The following is a 20279-nucleotide window of genomic DNA, read 5'->3' as shown; positions in this document are numbered from 1 at the left end:
AATGATGGTGAATAGGTGGTTTAATGACTTCCTCGAGCGTAACCAGTCAGTACAAGATCGTATATGATGTCACATAAGATGTTAAAGTGGAGGCCATACAGGTACAATCCATTTAGCCAAACGGATCATCCGGCCGAATAGGTTATTTGGCCGCATAGGAAATTTAGCCGAATAGGACATTTATGCGAACAGGTTATTTTGCCGAACAGATCATTTCGCCGAATTGGTCATTGGGCCAAACAGGTCATTTGGTCGAACAGGTCATTTGAAAAGTGAGAAATCCAGACCAACATTTGAAAAGGGCGTAACAGCCAAAATTTATTCCTTTTGATTCTTCGTCCACATATTTAACTATATATGTAGACAAGGAATCAGAAGAAATAAATGTTGGCTGTTACGATCTTTTCAAATTTTGGTCTAGAAATAAAGTGTGAGAAGTGAGACATCTCACCCCGCTTTTCACCCCGGAATAAGAATAGTGCAAAGTGAGAAGTGTAACGTTTCACTACTCACCTCTCACTTATCACAGTAAGAAGTGAGAAATGAGGTGTGAGAAGTGAGATGTCTTCTCACTTCTCACTTCTCATTTTTTTCACAGGAAGAAGTAAGTAATGAGTAGTGAGAAGTAAAGCGTTTCACTTTTCACACTTCATTTCTCACTTTTCAAATGACCTTTCCGGCCAAATGACCTGCTCGACCAGTTGACCTGTTCCGTCAATTGACATGTTCGGTCAAATGACCTATTCGGCCAAATGTCCTATCCGGAGAAATGTTCTATTCTGCCAAATGACCTACTCGACCATATGACCTATTCGACCGGATGACCCGTTGAGCCAAATGTCTTTCGGCTGAATGGGCTTCCTACACTCGATCCTTCCCCCTTATTCGCCTCGTCTAAAATGTGTCCTAATGCCACAAAATAGGTACTTGCACCGGGACCGGAGCGGAAAGATTGCTTCTTCCAGTCAACACATATTGTTTTGGGAAGAGGAAGGTCGAATAAGGTAGATCACCACACTGAGCTAGCCTCCCTGGAAATGGACATCTCTCAAGCCTAAATCCAGACCTGGACTCCCGGTGTTTTGGTTTTAAGGGACTTCCAACAAGGATGCTTCTTTCGAGTTCAGTTTGCAGCTCAAACATCCAATAGTTATTTATTATATCGTTGTATTTTTGTTAAAGGAAGTCGATCAGTTTGAATTCAAATTTAACAATTAGGACCCTGATGGAATCTTCAGGACCCATATTTAGCGAGAATCAGCAAGGGATTCCTAACGGTTATTCCCTAAACTAAATGTTATGCAGTGATAATCGTTTAATTCCTATAAAACATTATTCTCACTTGAGAATTGAACTTAGAATAAATTTATTGATTTCAAAAATTGTTAAATCGAGTCGTTAAAGGAGAAGCTTGGAATTGGCCAGTTTGACTTTTTGTTGAAGGCCAATCAGCTTGAAGCAAAAAGGAATGTAATGTAATGTGTATGCGTACATAAACGTTACGCACATATGTCGTCGGACCGACGTAAGACATAAGGAGGATCGAATTACGCTGTGTATTAATCGCAAAGGTGAAGGATTAACAATCCGGACATGGCAAGTTCGATTCTCGGTCTGGTTAGGATGTTTTCGGGTTGGAAACTTTCTCAATACCCTAGGCATAATATATACACCCAAAAAACAAATCTGACAATTATTGTATAAAATCGTGGCGTATACAATTCTGTAAGCTTTTTATACAGAAAATAATACAAATCTGTAAGATTTCAATACAACAATTGTATTAAAATCTTCCAAAAATTGTATATGCCACATTATTATACAGTTTCTGTAAGGTTCTTATGCAGAACTGTATTAAAATCTGTCATCCACTGGTTGGGTGACATTGTACTTGCCACACAAGATAAGATACTAATACACACTTAATTTTTTTTACCGGGATCTCAGCAAAATGTTAAACTTTTACCGAGTTTCGCACAGCCGTGCCCCAGCAAACATGTTTTTTGCCGAGATTTCTGTCAAAATTGCTGAAAATCAGCAAATAATTTGCCGAAAATCAGCTAACAAACGTCATTTTTGCCGGGATATCAGTTTTTAATTTGCTGGGCAGACGGCTGTGCGGATTTTTGCCGAGGTGCAGAATTAAAAACTGAGTGTGTAGAATACTACGTTGAAAAGCAGGCCAAGTTCCAGTTGGAATGTAGAGCCATAGAATAAGAAAAAGCAACCGTGATTCAAACTGCTACTGGAATTCTAGAACGACGTGAATTCAATTCCGATTGCACAGAAATAATTCATACTGACAATTTGTCACAAATCCTACAAACAAGTTCAGATTTTACAACCTTTTAAGGCTCGGATCTCTGACAGCACTCAGTATCCGGCGTTTGAGCACCGCATACAGGACCGCCCGTGACAACACAGGCAACAGGATGAACCACATCATAAAGTGCAAACCGCACTAATTCCACATCCATTTTAATTAATAATAAAAGCTAAAACGCTTTGACTCCACGATAGAACCGCATGGTGCAGTGCAACAAATTACCATGACAAAAAACAGCCCAGGAAGTGTGGAATTACTTTCATTATTCACGCTTCATGTAACAAGATACCGAATGAACAATAAATGAATTAATTTCCAATGACAACTATATTATTGCCTTCAATATGCCCAAAGCACGACGTAAAGATAGAACAACTACAACAAGTGAAAACCATTATATTTTATTCCGATTCACTACGAAAAAAAACCGAAACCATCAATCCATTGTTATGGCTTGTAAAAAAAATCGAACTAAAAGCACAGCCATTAAATTTTCAATCGCATTCCAGTGATCTCATTACGATTATATCATCATTTCCGTTGCAAAACAGCACAACGAGGAAGGAAATTAAAAATCGATGCACCTGTCATAAAACAAATTGAAAAATAAACACTGCAAAACCTCAAACGGTGGCAAATGAAATGGCGGTGGCTTTGATCGTAGTGCGGTCGCGTTACGGCGTGAAAGTCACGAACAGCGATTTAAACACGCACATTCCATTTGAATCGGAGACGTGCTTTGCTGCTCCTCACCGACCGGGGCTGCAACGCGATGCAATGCAATGTAGTGAACACTAATGTTTACTCAAGTGAAAGGGCTTTCGTTGTTTGCTAATTAATTAGTATTGTCATTGATGTTGATCTTGTAACGAGATAGGTAACTTTGAAAAAAAAGTGCGGCGGGAAGAATGATTTGTTTGTGGGCAGTGAGTTTATTTTATTCGGACAGTTCCATCAATGTTAATGGCCGGTTTTCCGGGTATTAACCACCCGACATGGACATTAATTACTATGTTTACAGTTGAAATTACGATTACAATTGAAAACTTGATGCGCATAGTGTGTGTAAAATTTCCATAAGTCAAACCTTAATTTTTCAGCTTCATTTCCAACAATTAAATGCTATATCAGAATCAACCTTGGACCCATCAATTGAAAACAAAATTGAATAAAAGCATATTTCTTAAGACCAATATGTATTGATAAAACTTAGAACTAATTTAGAAAGTTCAAAATTTAGTTTGTAGTTAAAAAATGGTCGACAAAGGTAACATAGACGAACCACTCGTGTATTTTGATCCAGAAACCCGGAACCAATCGTACAATGAAGATCCAGGTATCCAGGTGTTATATCGTCGGCATAGACGAAAATGTAAATGTTCGGGGGGAACTGAATGACACACTGTTCATGGCGACAAGGAACAGCGTCACTGTCAGAAGAAGATTCCCAGCTCTCCCCCGGGCAGGGCCGGATTCAGCCGGAAGGGGGCCCCGGGGCCGACAGCTTGTGGTGGCCCCAAAATGTACAAAAAAGGTTGGTTTTGGTACATAAGATTTGTGGGGGCCCGGGGCCACGCCCCCCGGCCCGCTAATAAATCTGGCCATGCCTCCGGGAAATTCCCCGAGCCCTCCTGCAAAACGTCTCTCGCTTCCGTTTCTCCGCTTCATGCTTCGTCCAATTTTCCGCCAGGTTCTTCTCGTATTCATTCCTATGAACCACTCGCCTTCTTTCAATTGTTTTCCATTATTTGTCACTTTTTCCGTTGCAACACCATGTATTTCTTGTTGTTCCACTTCAATTATTTCTTCTTCCAAGACTTCTATCATTGTGGGTTCCATGAAGACCGATTGAACTTCGCTTACAATTTCAGCATACGTACTTAATATTTTGCCGTTTTGTAACCTTCTTTTATTATTGTTTTTCAATTCACGTTGGGGGCAAGCATTCCTCTTGTGCCCTTCTGAATGACGCAAAAAAACATTTGTTTTTAAGCCCATCATAAAACACTTTTGCCTTCCAACAAAGGATATTCACGGTAGGAGGAATATCTTCCTCTATTTCCATGTAGAGACCTCTCACACTAGTAAACATGTGACCAAGGCCTGAATCCGACGGAAACGTTCAGCTTTTCCGAATTTCGAAAACATCGAAGATAGAAATTCATCCGTTACCTCCGGTGGAACATCAAAAACTCTTACATATTCAGCATTCATTCCTGTGGGTACCATGAAAAGATATTTTAGTTACTAGATAAAGATTGTCGCTGTCGTCGCTGTCCGGAACATCTTTTGCTGGCGAGGATAGGGGAGCTAAATGTCAAAGAAGGAAAATCCATACGATTTGACAGGTACATATGTACCACACATGTTTCGGACAGCAGAACAAAGGGAACCGAAGCGACAATCTTTATCTAGTAACTAAAATATCTTTTGTACCATGCGGATATCGATTTTTTTTTCCATCGGAGTATGTACTTAAACTTTACAAGTTCCAAATTTCGCTTCAGTGCTTCCACCATTGCTGCCGCTGTTTTGTATTTTATACACAGACTTCTTTCCGTTCCCATCTTGTACACTGTTTCCATATTCGCAACGTTAGGATCTAGTTGCTTCACGAATCCAGCAATATCCAACCAGGATGTTTTTTTTAATGTCAAAACAGTGCACTACGCAGCCACCTACGCGCACGCATTGAAAATACACCAGCGTGTAATATACGCCTGTGTATTTGATGCGCGGCGTGAACCATTTTGACAGATCGAAGTGACATTTAGAAAACTCAACATCCATCTGTTGGTTGTACTCACTGAATGAATTTTATTTAATTGTTAAAAATTGTGAAAAATAAAAGAGCAGAGTTTTCGTTAACTGCGTAGTGCACCTCTGGTGCTAGATTGACTCTCTCCGCTTCAGTTCATTGTCCATTTTGACCTTTTGTCCCTTTTGACCTTTTGATCCTATTGATCTTTAGTTTCTTTCGACCTTTTGTCCCGTTCAACATTCTGTTTTTTCGACCTTTTGTCCCGTTCGACCTTTTGTCCTTTTCGACCATTGGTCCCTTCGACCTTTTGTCTTTCGACCTTTTGTCCTTTCTACCTTTTGTCTTTCGACCTTTTGTCCCTAGTCCATATGTTAGTGCTTGTTGAAGAGGTGGTTAGGTGTTTAGGCTTTTTATTGGTTGTTCTGGGCCCTTTGGAATCAGGTGATGTTCACCCTACTTATTTGGTCTCTGTTTGAAGTCTTTGGTTGTGATGGATCAAAGACGTCCTAACCTAGGAAGATGTTGAACGTGTAGGCGTTGTCGTTTTGCGAAGACTGGGAAACCGAGCGAATAGTAGGAGAATCGCTGTTAATTGCCGCTTCAGATGGATTGATTGCTTGGACGTTTGACTGGGAATGGGGGTATGATTCGCAGCTATTTTTAGGGAATCAACTCTGCTGTCTCATTGCCTAAGTTGTCAGGTTTGTGGTGATGTGGGATGTGATTTCTTTGGACAGCTTCGGCGTTGATCATCTTCTCTTCTTAAGGCAGCGGTTATCAACCTGGGGTACTTACATGTATCCCATGTTTTGATAATTATTAAAATTTTGATTCTAAAACTTTGTGTTGTACATAATATCCTAAGCACACGCGCAAATAGCTGTTTGTTCCTAATAAATTGCATTGAAGACACTGGCAATATATCGAGTCACATTAAAGCCCCTTTCCAGTTTCAGGAACACACAATGTTTTATTTCTGTTTCAATGGCGTTCAATATGCCACGCGTCTGACTTCTTGGGTGATTTGAAATTCATTGTGCTTCATATCAGAAACAAAACATAAGTTGCAGTATTAATAACTCTTCGATTCATTGCTACTACGACAATGTTTCTGATATGTTGCAAAACACTTTGAGTTCAGCTGAGTAGCATTTTATTTTTGACAGTCCCTTGCATGTTCCGTATAAGGTACAATGAAGCTACAAATGACTTGGTTGTTTATGTAGTGCACTTGTAGCAGAATTTCCAAATAGAATTATTGGTGTGATGATTATAGTAGAAGGTTACAAATTTCATGGTCCGTGGTTCGATTCCTAGTAGGATTTTGTGTTTTTATTTTCATTGGAACCGCAAGATGTTGCAAATAGGCTCCACCTCTTGCGCTTTTTGTGTCACAAAGGAGTTCCAAATACGGCGCGTTGTGCATAACTCAGACTTTTAATAAGTCAGTTTTTGTTACTTACTGAGAATAAAGTGGTGTTGCTTGGGGCATGGTGATCAATAAATCAAAAAGTTGCCTACCAGAACCAGCACAGTCAGTGTATGAAGGACTGTAGGACAAAAGGTCAGAAGGACCAAACCACGAACCAACAAAATATGAAATTTTTTCATGTAATCTATCTAATTGCGAACAGAGATGTAAGCTTAAAGTACTTTTTCCGAAAAGCCGGATAGCTCTGTTACAAGAGGCTTGGAAGCCCTCTAAGTCAGTGGTTCTCAACCTTTTTCTTGAGAGGTACCCCTTCGAACTTTTGCATTAATTGAGGTACCCCTATTTTTTTTGCTGAAAATGATGATAATCGTAACTCACGAGATCCATGAAAAATGGACCTGGAAACTAACGGGATATGTGGCTCTCCATAAGTTGGGATGAAATTTTCATTATTCCGCGAAACTTTCCAATTCAAATTAAGTTTATACATCAAGCTTACGAATCTCTAGAAAGTATCCTTCCGAGCCTCTTGAAGGGAGGTTTCGGAAACTTTGGAAGGGAGGGTTCCGTGCCCCTTTAGGCGGTTTTTCAGCTACTTTAAAGAAGGCTTCTGAACATCTTGAAAGGACGCCTCTGAGCCACTTTAAAGTAGGCTTTTAAGCCTCTTCAAAGAATAATTCCGAGCCCTTTGAAGGGAGGTTTCCGAGCCTCTTGAAATGGGGCTTCCGAACATCTTAAAAGGAGTTTACGAATCTCTTGAAAGTTGGCTTTCACCCCTCTTGGTAAAATGCCTCTTAGCCTCTTGAAGGAAGGCTTCCGAGCCCCTTTAATGACGGCCTAAGTGGCTCAAAGGAAGATTCCTAGAATGTTGAAAGGACGCTTCTGAGATACTTGAAAGAACGCTTCCGAGCCTCTTGAAAGGAGGCTTCCGAGCCTCTTGAAAGGAGGCTTCCGAGCCTCTTGAAAGGAGGCTTCCGAGCCTCTTGAAAGGAGGCTTCCGAGCCTCTTGAAAGGAGGCGTCCGAGCCTCTTGACAGAAGGCTTCCGAGCCTCTTGAAAGGAGGCTTCCAATGCTCTTGAAAGGAAGCTTCCAAGCCTCTTGAAAGGAGGCTCTGAGGCCTCTTGAAAGGAGGCTTCTGAGCCTCTTGAAAGGAGGCCTGAGCCTCTTGAAAGGGGAGGCTTCTGAGCCTCTTGAAAGGAGGCTTCTGAGCCTCTTGAAAGGAGGCTTGAGCCTCTTGAAAGGAGGCTCTGAGCATCTTGAAAGGAGGCTTCTGAGCCTCTTGAAAGGAGGCTTCTGAGCCTCTTGAAAGGAGGCCTGAGCCTCTTGAAAGGAGGCTTCCAGGCCTCTTGAAAGGAGGCTCTGAGCCTCTTGAAAGGAGGCTTCTGAGCCTTCTTGAAAGGAGGCCTGAGCCTCTTGAAAGGAGGCTTCTGAGCCTCTTGAAAGGGGAGGCTCTGAGCCTCTTGAAAGGAGGCTCTGAGCCTCTTGAAAGGAGGCTTCCGAGGCCTCTTGAAAGGAGGCTTGAGCCTCTTGAAAGGAGGCTTCCAGGCCTCTTGAAAGGAGGCTCTGAGGCCTCTTGAAAGGAGGCTCTGAGCCTCTTGAAAGGAGGCTTGAGGCCTCTTGAAAGGAGGCTTCTGAGCCTCTTGAAAGGAGGCCTGAGCCTCTTGAAAGGAGGCTTCAAGCCTCTTGAAAGGAGGCTTCCAAGCCTCTTGAAAGGGCTTCCAGGCCTTGAGCCTCTTGAAAGGCGGCTTGAGCCTCTTGAAAGGCGGCTTGAGCCTCTTGAAAGGCGGCTTGGGCCTCTTGAAAGGAGGCTTCCGAGCCTCTTGAAAGGAGGCTTCTGAGCCTCTTGAAAGGAGGCTTCTGAGCCCTCTTGAAAGGAGGCTTCTGAGCCTCTTGAAAGGAGGCTTCCTGAGCCTCTTGAAAGGAGGCTTCCTGAGCCTCTTGGAAAGGAGGCTTCTGAGCCTCTTGAAAGGAGGCTTCCGGGCCTCTTGAAAGGAGGCTGGGCCTCTTGAAAGGAGGCTTCCGGGCCTCTTGAAAGGAGGCTTCCGGGCCTCTTGAAAGGAGGCTTCCGGGCCTCTTGAAAGGAGGCTTCCGGGCCTCTTGAAAGGAGGCTTCCGGGCCCCTTGAAAGGAGGCTTCCGGGCCTCTTGAAAGGAGGCTTCGGGCCTCTTGAAAGGAGGCTTCCGGGCCTCTTGAAAGGAGGCTTCCGGGCCTCTTGAAAGGAGGCTTCTGGGCCTCTTGAAGGGAGGCTTCCGGGCCTCTTGAAAGGAGACTTCCGGGCCTCTTGAAAGGAGGCTTCCAAGCTTCTTGAAAGGAGGCTTTTGGGCCTCTTGAAAGGAGGCTTCCGGGCCTCTTGAAAGGAGGCTTTTGGGCCTCTTGAAAGGAGGTTTCCGGGCCTCTTGAAAGGAGGCTTCCGGGCCTCTTGAAAGGAGGCTTCCGGGCCTCTTGAAAGGAGGCTTCCGGGCCTCTTGAAAGGAGGCTTCCGGGCCTCTTGAAAGGAGGCTTCCGGGCCTCTTGAAAGAAGACTTCCGGGCCTCTTGAAAGGAGCCTTCCGGGCCTCTTGAAAGGAGCCTTCCGGGCCTCTTGAAAGGAGCCTTCCGGACCTCTTGAAAGGAGGCTTCCGGGCTCCGAAAGTGTCATTTCAACAGGCTTGGAAGATTAATGTAAAAGTAAATTTGAATTGGAAAATTTCACGGTACAACAAAAAATTTTAACAACTTTTTCGATAGAAACCAATTGAGAGCCATATATCTTTCTAGTTTTCAGATCCGTTTCTTCATATATCTTATTAAGTAACCTTATTTTGATTTTGCTGAATGTTGAATGCAAAAGTTCAAAAGGGTACCTCTAAAAAAGGTTGGGAACCGCTGCGTTCGAAGTTCTGTCTGGCCTCCGGGTAGGCGCAGCCGTAGACGACTTTTAACCTCTGGACATCGTTCTCAGCTTTATAGCTGGAACATGATCGACTCGAGATGCCATGTTGATCACTGTTGCATCTAACGCAGAATTTAGGGAGATCACACCACTGACTGGTACTCTGTGGTTGGGTGGGTACCCGATCAATTCCCACAGAACAAGTTTTGGGCCTTGCAGTAAGCTTTGGTGCGGCCGAAGAACAATGCAATGCATCGCAGAAGGATAGTATGGCCTGGTAGGGCACCTCAAGAAACCGATGAAGATGTACTTCGGTCTTGAGGTCCATCGGAACGTAAGGACGAGTATTCACCCTTTCATCGCCGACTTCTTTAACAATGCGGTGGACTTCGTTCACACCTTGGTCTTCTATATCCACACGCAATTCATCATTAAACCCGGTTGTGTAGCGGACGAAGGTTTACTTCGACTGTCGTATCGTCCTCCAACATCTGCAGTTTGGTCAGCTTGTTAAAGTGACTTTGATTTCTGGCTTTGAGTGCGTCCGTCCTACCACCACTGTCCGGAAAAGCTAAACCAATGCTACCTCCTAGGAAGCGATAAACGGTTTTTTTTTATCAGGAAGGTAGTTGAGGGGAGGGGTTTTCCGTCGACACCTTGGTCATCCAAACTATCCTTGAATTGTGGACTTAGGATCTACAGCTGCAAGAAAATCTTTTTTTAGTACTCAATCTTTCAATATGCATTCAATTATATCCATTACACCTCCTGGGACGTCTTTTGATATGGTTGAATACGTATCCAAGCTTGGAATGATAAAAATAAGCTTGTGTCGTGGCTGTCTGGACTCAATGACGGTTCGGATGACCCAGGAGATCCCAAAACAATCTTACCATGTCTCTTGATTTTCACGAATATGTTATAGATATGGATGAATACATACCCAAGCTTGAGTGACGAAAAAAGCTAGCATGGTAACTGTAGATCGCCAGCTCTGGAATCACTTGAAAATTTTGGGCATGAAAGGGTAAACAAGAATTGTGATTTTCAATATTTAGTTTGTCGTTGATAATCAAAGGATTGCAGGGTGATTGCTGGAGGCTCATCATACTTATACGGACCTATCGGTACCTCGTCGTGAAATGATTGAATTTGAACGACTCTTATGTTTTTTTTCAACTCTGAGGAATAAAGGTATATTATCATGCCGCATGTTTATGACCATAATCGTCCAATAGATCATATTATTTGCTATCGTCCTAACGAAATGAGTTGAATTTTGACTGCACTCTCGCATTATTGTTATTCAAACTGTTACATATGGAAATTATATTCTGTTACAACAAACTAAATTGTAATTTAAACGACTGATGAAAAGGAAAGGCTTTGCTCAAAATAATTTGACCTACATTTAGCTTAAGATACTTCGTTGATCTAATCTTCGAGGAAACCGTTCGTTAAATGTTACAAGTTTATTGCCCTCCTCCCCCAGAATATGAAACAACAAATGCCAATTATTCCCCATATCAAACTGCTGATCATTTATGAAAGTCGTGCACATACAGTAAAACTAGAAATAAGCAAAACGCCGCCATCGTAGGGTGTGAGTATGGTTCTGGGAACAGGAATTAAATATCTCAATTAAAGTTTTGTTTTTGCAAAGCTTGTTTAAATAGTTTAGGATAATGATTATAAAATAAAAAACAAATATTCCAATGAAATATAAACCGTTGAATATTTGAATGTACATACACTCTAGTGAATTAAAGACGCAACTAATTAGTGGAAGGCTAAAAATGGAACGAAAATCAGAGAAGCAATATTGAACAGTCGATTGAGCTCGTGTAGTGTAAACAATGTCAAGTAACAACTGAGTGATTCTGATTTTGAGAAAGTGCTAAATCTTAGTAATAACAAAATGTATGTAAATCAATGAAAATACGAATATGATGAAAATGAGAGATAGCTTCCACTATTATTTAAAGCAATTTAAAAATTACGTAGCTTTTATAAAACCAAAAAAAAGGTATCCAGCACATCTAGTTTATCACAGCATATGTAAAACAACAAAGTATAGAGAAAATGCATAGACTATAATAAATTGTAAATTGAAATTAAAACGACTGCTAACACAAATATAGGTGTGTTAAGAGAACATAAATATTGTAATTAGGTATTGTAATGAAAAATCATCGAATACGTATAATCATCAGTTGCAGCATCGGATATACATTGAACGATATGAACAATCTGTGTGCGACTTAATGAAAATCACTGCCAAAAAACGAGTTAATTACCCTCCCTTTGGTGGTTGGCGCTTGAGTTTCCAAATAGGTACATAACCAAACCGGTTGGCAGCAATGGTTGCATAAAATGAAAAAGGAAAAAAAAAATCCGCATGGGACATCGCATCGGTGCCATTTTTCCAAGATATGAAAAATTAGTTTCCGCTGCGCATGGTTGCATACATAATACATTTATGTACGATTTCATATGTTTTAAGGCACCCAATCTGTATTAATTATGCAAACCCTGGCCGATTTATTCATAAATTATGTGCCTCTTGGTGCCGCTCCCGATTTGCAGTTTTGAAGGCTGAAAAAAATTTGTTAAATTGCCGGGAATTAATAAACAGCGGACGAATAATTATTATGAAGGACGTTTGTGCATGAGTGTGTACACTGTACAGCAGCCAGTATGGGATGATACCTTGATTGACCGGCGGTGGTACAGCGCAACATATGGATGAAATATTCATGGTCGCTTCGAGAAAAAAGGGAAACTATATCCCTACATGCGAATATACGAATCAATGACGCGGGAAGTGCATAACACTACTCCAACGCAATTACTGCACAAACATGTACTGGACTTATAGAACAGTGGACAGGAAAAACGTAAAGGTAACTCTTTATAGCGAAAGTTGAAGTTCGAATGTTCAGTCAGATGAGAGAAAGTGAAACAAATTGGTTTGTCATTTCATTAGATAACTTACTCATCCAGTTGATTTGTTTGACCAGTCTATGAGCTTAAACTTATTTGACATTGATTGACATGACAGATATTTGTTAGGCTAACATTCCATATGTTGACCCTTGACTTAATTTAAATAAACCTCCCAGAATCCAAATCTGAATGCACTCGCGTTTTCAAGGGCACCCCATTTAAAATGGTAATCACGCACAACTGTCATTTTTATTATTATAGTTTGGCAGCATGCGTGAGATAAAAAAAATGACTATTGTGCGTGGCTTCCATTTTGGATGGAATGCTCTTGAAAACGCGGTTGCATTTTGTTTTGGATTACGGGAAGTTTGTACTTAAGCTAGTAATTATTTGGCTCTATTACAAATTGGAGACCTTCCTTAGCTGGGCATAAAAGCATTACCGTGTTAGCAAAAATGGTAACCTTGCAGTTAAACACTGCGGAAGAGCTGAAGCATTCATTAACCACTTAGATTTTGTCACCACCGACACAAACTCGTGGTGGATGGCAAACATTGTTCATTACTGCGCATCTTTATGTCATGTATTTCGCCTTCGACGACGTTCCACTCGTGCCAATCGCTGCCCTTCATGTGACCATCTTCAAAGGGATGTTAAATAGTACACTAAAAACCATCACCTTACGTAACCTCTGCGCCTTTCCAAGGAATTCAAAATTACACATCATCCGATCCATCGTAGCTTTGACCAACCGTATCAGTTCAGCTGGAAATTCGTGTTCATGCATTAGCTAGTCATCATAGCTGGTCTCTATCGATTGGATTATATGCGGCTTCGAAGTCGGTGAATAGATGATACGTGGGCACGATGTATTACAGCATTTCTGTAATATATAGCGCCAGCTAACACTTGTTCCATGCCCCATGATCTAACAATTAGTACTAGTCGACGGCATATAATTTGGAAGAGTATCTTATAGCCAGCGTTCAGCAATGTTGTTTTGTTACTTACAATCCAGGCTGTTGCCCTTTTTGTAAATGTGATACAAGACACCCTCCATCCATTCCTGTGGCAATCAGCCAATCAGTTCCTCACCACCACCGTGTAAAAATAGCTCTCCTTTCTGGTGGAGCCAAAAATATGCAACACAACCATTGTCAAACTAATTCGCATCTGTGAAAGCATGTAGTTGTAGTGCATTGTACATACTACAGTAACCTCCAAAATGGTAAAGAGCTATCATTACCAATTCCACAGTTGACAGACCATCACAAAATTAGACTCCCAGTTTCGTATCTCAAAGCCATCTTGAGAATGAATGAACCCTAACTTCAAGAGCTCACCGAGCAGTTTCTTGTACGGTGTGAGCACTATCGAAAAAACCTGATCAATCCACCTAGCGGTGTTAGTGCCTTTTTTCGTTTGATATAAAGAAAAAATGCACATATGAAAATTGTATATTGCACTGTTAGATGGATAGACCAGTAGTCATATTCACAGTTGCTGGCAGAGATGCATCTAAACACGAGAACGCGTGTTCGTGTTCAAAACGTTCTGAACACTGCACACTGTTCAAGAGCACTGACCTTATTTAGCAACTTGTATCCTAGGAAAACAAATTCAAGTGACAGCATGCTACACATTTTTCGGCTAGTAATGGAAAGTTTTTGCAAAGTTCCAAATCTAAGGAATCTTAGTTACCATGATCGTTTTGCTTGCGTACCAACCCAGTACACACTGAACCGTGTTCAGAGTCCAAAACTAAGACACCAAGGCACGCTCTTGGCTCATGTTCTGTTCAGGTTGCATCTCTGGTTGCTGGTTGGGTGAAGACTTCGTGGATTTATTTACAGTTTTATTGGAGCTTTGTTCAATGTTGTAAGACTATCCTTAATTTAAGTTTCAAAACCATGATAAAATGTGTAATAAACAAATGTCAAATACTTTATATTATGAGTTATTTTACAGCCTGACGATTATCGAGGAGATCAAAGTAGACAACGCGCGTGAATTTCTGCAACATTATTTTGTTGTCATACATTTTCTGGTGTTTCTGTGAATAAGAAAATAGTGACTGTGGAATTGCAGTGCAATTACATCAGCCCCATGATTCTACGAAGTACACCGGAACTATACTATGCTAATTACATCAGCCGCAATCATAATGTTGACCGAAAACTGTAGCCGAATTCCGAATTTAGCTTAGCTTTAGCTTAGCTTTAGCTTAGCTTTAGCTTAGCTTTAGCTTAGCTTTAACAACTTTAACAGCACAACAACACAAGCTTTAAGCTTAGCTTTAACAGCTTTAACTTAACAGCTTTAAGCAACTTTAAGCTTAGCTTTGGCTTAGCTTTAAGCAAAACAGCAGGCTTAGCTTTAAACAGCTTTAAGCTTAGCTTAGCTGGCAAACAACTGAGCAAAAGCTGAGCCAAGCTGGCTGAGCTTTGAGCAGGCTGAGCAGGCTGAGCAGGCTGAGCCCAGGCAGGCTGAGGCCAGGCTGAGCAGGCTGAGGCCAGGGCTGAGCCCAGGCTGAGGCAGGCTGGGCGGGCTGAGCCAGGCTGAGCGGGCTGAGCGAGGCTGAGGCAGGCTGAGCAGGCTGAGCAGGCTGAGCGGGCTGAGGCAGGCTGAGCCAGGCTGGAGCCAGGCTGAGCCTTTGGCAGACTGGGGCTGGGGCTGGGAGGCTGGCTGGGCTGAGCGGGCAGCTGAGGCCAGGCTGGCCAGGGCTGAGCAGGCTGAGGCAGCTGGTGGGCTGAGGGCGGGCCAGGCTGAGCAGGCTGGGCAGGCTGGGGCGGGGGCTGGGCAGGCAGGCTGGGCTGGGCCAGGCTGAGCAGGCTGGGGCTGGGCAGGCTGAGCAGGCTGAGCTGGGGCAGGCTGGGGCTGGGCTGAGCAGGCTGAGCTGGGCTGAGCAGGCTGGGCTGAGCTGGGCAGGCTGGGCCAGGCTGAGCAGGCTGAGCGGAGCTGAGCAGGGCAGGCGGGCAGCTGAGCAGGCTGGGCTGAGGAGCTGAGGCAGGCTGAGCGGGCTGGGCAGGGCTGAGCAGGCTGAGGCCAGGCTGGTGAGCTGAGCCAGGCTGGTGGGCTGAGCAGGCTGGAGCGGGCTGAGCCAGGCTGAGCAGGCTGAGCAGGCAGGCTGGGCAGGGCTGAGCAGGCTGGGCGGGGCTGAGCCCAGGGCTGAGCTGGGCTGAGCAGGCTGAGCAGGCACAGGCAGGCAGGACGGGCTGAGGCCAGGCTGGGGCTGGGCCAGGCTGGGCAGGCTGGGGCACTGGGGCTGAGCCGGCTGGGGCTGACGGGCTGAGCCAGGCAGGGCAGGCTGGGAGCTGGGGCTGGAGGGGCTGACCAGCTGGGCAGGACTGGGGGCTTAGGGCAGCTGGGGCCGGGCTGGGGCCAACAACTTTAGCTTAACTAGCTTAGCTTTAGCTTAGCTTTAACAAGCTTTAGCTTAACTTTAGCTTAGCTTTAGCTTAGCTTTAAGCTTAGCTTTAGCTTAGCTTTAAGCTTTAGCTTTAAGCAACAACAGCTTTAGCTTAGCTTTAACAGCTTTAGCTTAGCTTTAGCTTAGCTTTAAACAGCTTTAGCTTAGCTTTAGCTTAGCTTTAGCTTAGCTTTAAGCTTAACAGCTTTAAGCTTAGCTTTAGCTTAGCTTTAGCAGCTTTAAACAAGCTTAGCTTTAGCTTTAGCTTAGCTTTAGCAAACAACAGCAACAGCTTTAGCTTAGCTTTAGCTTAGCTTTAAAAGCTTTAGCTTTAAGCAGCTTTAAGCTTAGCTTTCGAAGAATATCAAATGATTACGTTTTTTACTATTTAAAAATGTTTTAACGGGCCCTCTGATATTCTGCTTTTCTTAGCTGTTTTAACCAGAAATTAGAACGCTCAAGAAAATTTTATACACGCGAACACATTTCTGAGTATTCACATAATCAAAAATTGTTTTACCTCCATATTAGGGTGGCTCAAATTAGTATGGGAAAAACTTTGTTCAATTTTTTTTTATGGGCCGCCGTCTTATTCGTTTCTATTTGATGCCCTGATGCTCTGGACAAAATTTCAGCCAAATCGGTCAACGTTTGGGCGGTGCTAAACTCGTTGGAAGTTTATATGGAAAAATATATGCAGAAACATCCAAAAACAGTAAATTGCAGCTAGACTACACAACTTACGATGAAGAACTATGATACTCATTCAGATCTTGGAGAATTTAATACAGAATGTTTTGCAGAAAACCGCGAGAAGATTCGAGTTTGCCTGGCTAAGTTATTAGCATTTCTCTGCAGTGGGGTTTGAGCAAATTTCGTTTCTTTTACCTTTGAAAAGAAATAAATTCACCCTACAACACTCAGTAAAATACTAATAAAAAGACGTCTGTTCTGATGGCTGGTCCAGATGAAAAGAGACCTTTAGTTTATTTTTTGATCATCTTCTTAGCTTGAAGCGTTACGTGTGTAACGCTTCTTTGACGTATGACAAGATGGTTTGACCAAGGTATTTACAATCATATAGATGTTTCAGTGTGGGTGACACAACGGCTGTTCCCCCTTTTTAATTAATACATTAGTATTTATATTTCAAAAAATTCGAACTTGAAATATCATTTATCAAACTTAACAACTTCAAATTAACTTTAATCCTAAATCAATTCACTTTATCGATAATTCATCACTTTGAACTTATACTCTACGAATAACTGAACTCGGATCTTCGTTTCGCTTGCGGACCCTCTTCGATCGCCGTAGACACACGTTCGGCAAGTCCGCCGAAGTCGCGTTTCGCTTTCTGGCCTTTGCCGGAACCATAGGGAATCCTAAATGGTTCATCATCAGAGCCGCTTCAGCGTTAACTTCTTCGGTGTCCTCTTGGTTTCGTTCTTCAATTCCAGTTCGTTCTTCGACCGTAGCATCTCTACCACGTACCGACTCCCAGCCACGTTTTGTCTCGGCTGCGGGTTTGCCCTGTAGCACCCAAGCTGACTTCGGTGGGCCATGGTGAGAGCGCTTCCAATTGCTATCTGGAAAGTGTTAATAGAAAAACGTTTGAGAAACGTTGCCTTTATCCATTTATTCGGTAAATGATGATGAACATTTCGATACCATACAGTATCTCCTTCTGTCAGTGTGTCTAAGCCGTCATTCGACTTTCTCGGCATATTAGACACATTTTGTCATCATTCATATTTGTAGTTTGCGGTACTTGTAAATAATTTCTATAAGTCTTTTTGGATTCAAAAGGTCCAAAATCGTTTTGGCTTAAAAGAAATATTTTCTCCGAGGAAGTTGCCCATCACTCGAAACAATATTATTTCTATAATTCATTAGAAATAAGTTTATCTGATCCTCCAAATCAACATCTTGCAAGTCTGGTTCTAATAAAACTTTTCAATACTGTTTTAACAGTTCTCACCAGCCGTTCCGCCTGCCCATTACTGGAGGGGTTATAGGCTGGACTTTTCAAAACTTTTATTCCCTGTTTTTCAAGAAATGCTGTGAATGAGAATGAATTGAATGGAGGACCACCGTCCGATACCAGTACATCTGGTAAACCAAATCTAGCAAAATAGGCTACCAATTTCTTCACCACTTTTGCACAATCCGTGCCCTTCTTCATCCATTCTACTTCCAACCACTTTGAGAAAGAATCAACAATCAGTAAAAAAGTGTGGTGAGAAAAATAAAAGAAGTCAATGTGAACTCGGCTGAAGGGTCTTGTTGTAGGTTTCCAGTTGGATAAAACTTTTGTTTTTGGTACTATTACCATACTTCCACATACATCACAATTCGATACATACTTTTCAATGTCTTTATTAATGCCAAACCAGTACACTTGCCTTCTTGCCAATTGTTTCATTTTAACTATTCCTGCGTGGTTGGCGTGTAAAAGCTTCAAAATTCCGTTTTGCATTTTATGTGGAATTACCACCCTGTTCTGGTACAAAACGCACCCTTCAACAATTTCCAAATCAGTTTGATTTGCAAAACGTCCATAAGACATTTATCCAACTTTTTTGGCCATCCATCACGCAAATATTTCATAAGTTGTTGTAAAAACTCGTCGTCCTTTGTCCATTTGGCAATCAAAGCAAAATCAATGGGTAATTCATCACCAAAGTTTATACTTTTTATAAACTCATGATCTAACTCAATAGGAACCTTCTGCTCTAATGGGAACCTCGAACAAAAATCCGCGTTTCCCATTTTGCAGAAGGTCTGTACCTATATTCAAAATCGTAAATCGAGAGTTCAAGTATGTATCGTTGGAGTCTTGTTACAAATATGGAATTTTTCCCTTCTTTGCCGAAAATCCTATCAATGGTTTGTGATCAGTATAAGCAATGAACCTTTGCCCATATAAATATTTATGGAATTTTTAATAAAGTACAAACCAAGGCCAAAGCTTCCAGATGAAGAATTGGGTAACCTTTCTGCGCGTCATTTAACGTAAAGAAGTAAAACTAATAGGCTTTTCGATGCCTTCTATCACATGTGCAATCACTCCTCCTAGGCCATAGCCTGAAGCGTCTATTACTACTACAATGTCTTTTGATGGGTCATAAAATTCTAAAAATTGGTATTAACCAGTGCGTTTTGCTTTTTGAAAGCTTTGTCACAATTACCATCCCAAACAAATTTAGTATTTTTCTTCAATAGTTTATACAAATGGAATAACTTGATAGACATATGGGGCTGAAACGATTATAGTAGTTGATCAAGCCTAAATATGACTTTAGCTCAGTCACATTTCCAGGAACCTTTGCTCTTTGAATTGTTGAAATTTTGTCTGGACTAGGTAGTAACCCATTTTCGCTAAGAATATGGCCCAAATAAAGGCAATTCTGACACAAAAAATTTACATTTCTCAACATTTACTTTAATATTTGCATTTGCGAGTCTTTCTAAAACAAGAAACAATTTCTCGACAAACTTCAAGTTTTCACCTGCTATGAGTACATCATCAAGATAAACATAAACATTTTCAATCCCGTCTAAAATTTGATCCATAACTTGTTGGAAGATCGATGCACTTGAGGAAGCCCCCTGGGGTAAACGATTATAGATGAACAATCCCTTGATTGTGTTAATCACCATAAATTTCTTAGAACGTTCAGTCAATGCTAGCTGTGTATAAGCTCCCTCTAGGTCTAGTGTACAAAAAACTTTACAATTTGCCAATTTAGCGAACAAGTCGGCTGCCAAAGGTAAAGGGTAAGTATTTGGTAATAAAACTTTATTTATTGAAACTTTACAATCAATTACGAGTCTTATTTCATTATTTTTTTTCATAACTACAACCACTGGTGATGCCCATTCACTGGTCTTCACCGGTGTAATCACATTTTCTTTCTCTAGTTTTGTCAAATAATCCAGGACTTTTCCCCTCAACCGATAGGGTACATCATAGGCCCTTTTGAAAATAGGAACATCACTTTTTAATACCAAATCAGCTTCAAAATCTTTAATGGGCGTTGAAAAATTTTTCACAAACACTTCCGCAAATTTGCTTTTGATTTCTTGAATAATACACTCTTTGTCTGCTGAATCTACCCTGTTTACCATTTGTTTACTAAGAAAATTGCTCCTCCACTGAGGAAAGAAAACATCAAGCCAATTTCGGCCAAACAAGGGGATAAATTTAAAATCTGTGTCTAAAATTAAAAGATTTAATTTCATTTTCAATCCATTTAGATTCACTAAAGCATTTGTTTCCCCTTCAATTTTTAGTTTTGACCCATTGACAACTAGCAGTTGCTTCTCACTCATGGTTAAAGACTTTTTGAATAACGAAAAATATTGAGATTTTCCCATAACGGTTACACTAGAACCACAATCAACCTCCATTTGCACCAAACGATCATCAATTGAGACATTTATAAGACATGGTTCACTTATTTTTATTAAGAGACGCAACACACATACACTGCAAATCACCTGAATTCCATTCATCATCATAGCTGTCATTG

The 20279-nt window shown here is 41.7% G+C and overlaps 1 protein-coding gene across 1 annotated transcript; it reads right to left on the bottom strand.

Annotated features, from left to right (window-relative positions):
* Positions 1-5593: 5593 nt before the first annotated feature.
* On the bottom strand, positions 5594-20079 carry LOC134206252 (uncharacterized). The gene is made up of 4 exons (XM_062681949.1): positions 20076-20079; positions 17019-17333; positions 14966-15699; positions 5594-5716 (listed from the first exon to the last, which is right to left on the bottom strand). Exons 1-4 carry the CDS (start codon positions 20077-20079, stop codon positions 5594-5596), a joined length of 1176 nt encoding a protein of 391 aa, XP_062537933.1.
* Positions 20080-20279: the final 200 nt, after the last annotated feature.

Source organism: Armigeres subalbatus, chromosome 1, assembly GCF_024139115.2.
Source record: "Armigeres subalbatus isolate Guangzhou_Male chromosome 1, GZ_Asu_2, whole genome shotgun sequence".
NCBI classification, from domain to species: Eukaryota; Metazoa; Arthropoda; class Insecta; order Diptera; family Culicidae; genus Armigeres; species Armigeres subalbatus.
This window is presented reverse-complemented; position numbering and strand designations above follow the sequence as displayed.

Coding starts and splice junctions, on each gene's coding strand:
- LOC134206252 (XM_062681949.1), bottom strand. Junction 15,700..17,018: donor CAAGCGAAACGAAGATCCGA/GTTCAGTTATTC, acceptor GCCCGGCCCCAG/CTGCCCTAAGCCCCCAGTCC. Junction 5,717..14,965: donor CTCAGCCTGGCTCCAGCCTG/GCTCAGCCTGCC, acceptor CCCCATTCCCAG/TCAAACGTCCAAGCAATCAA.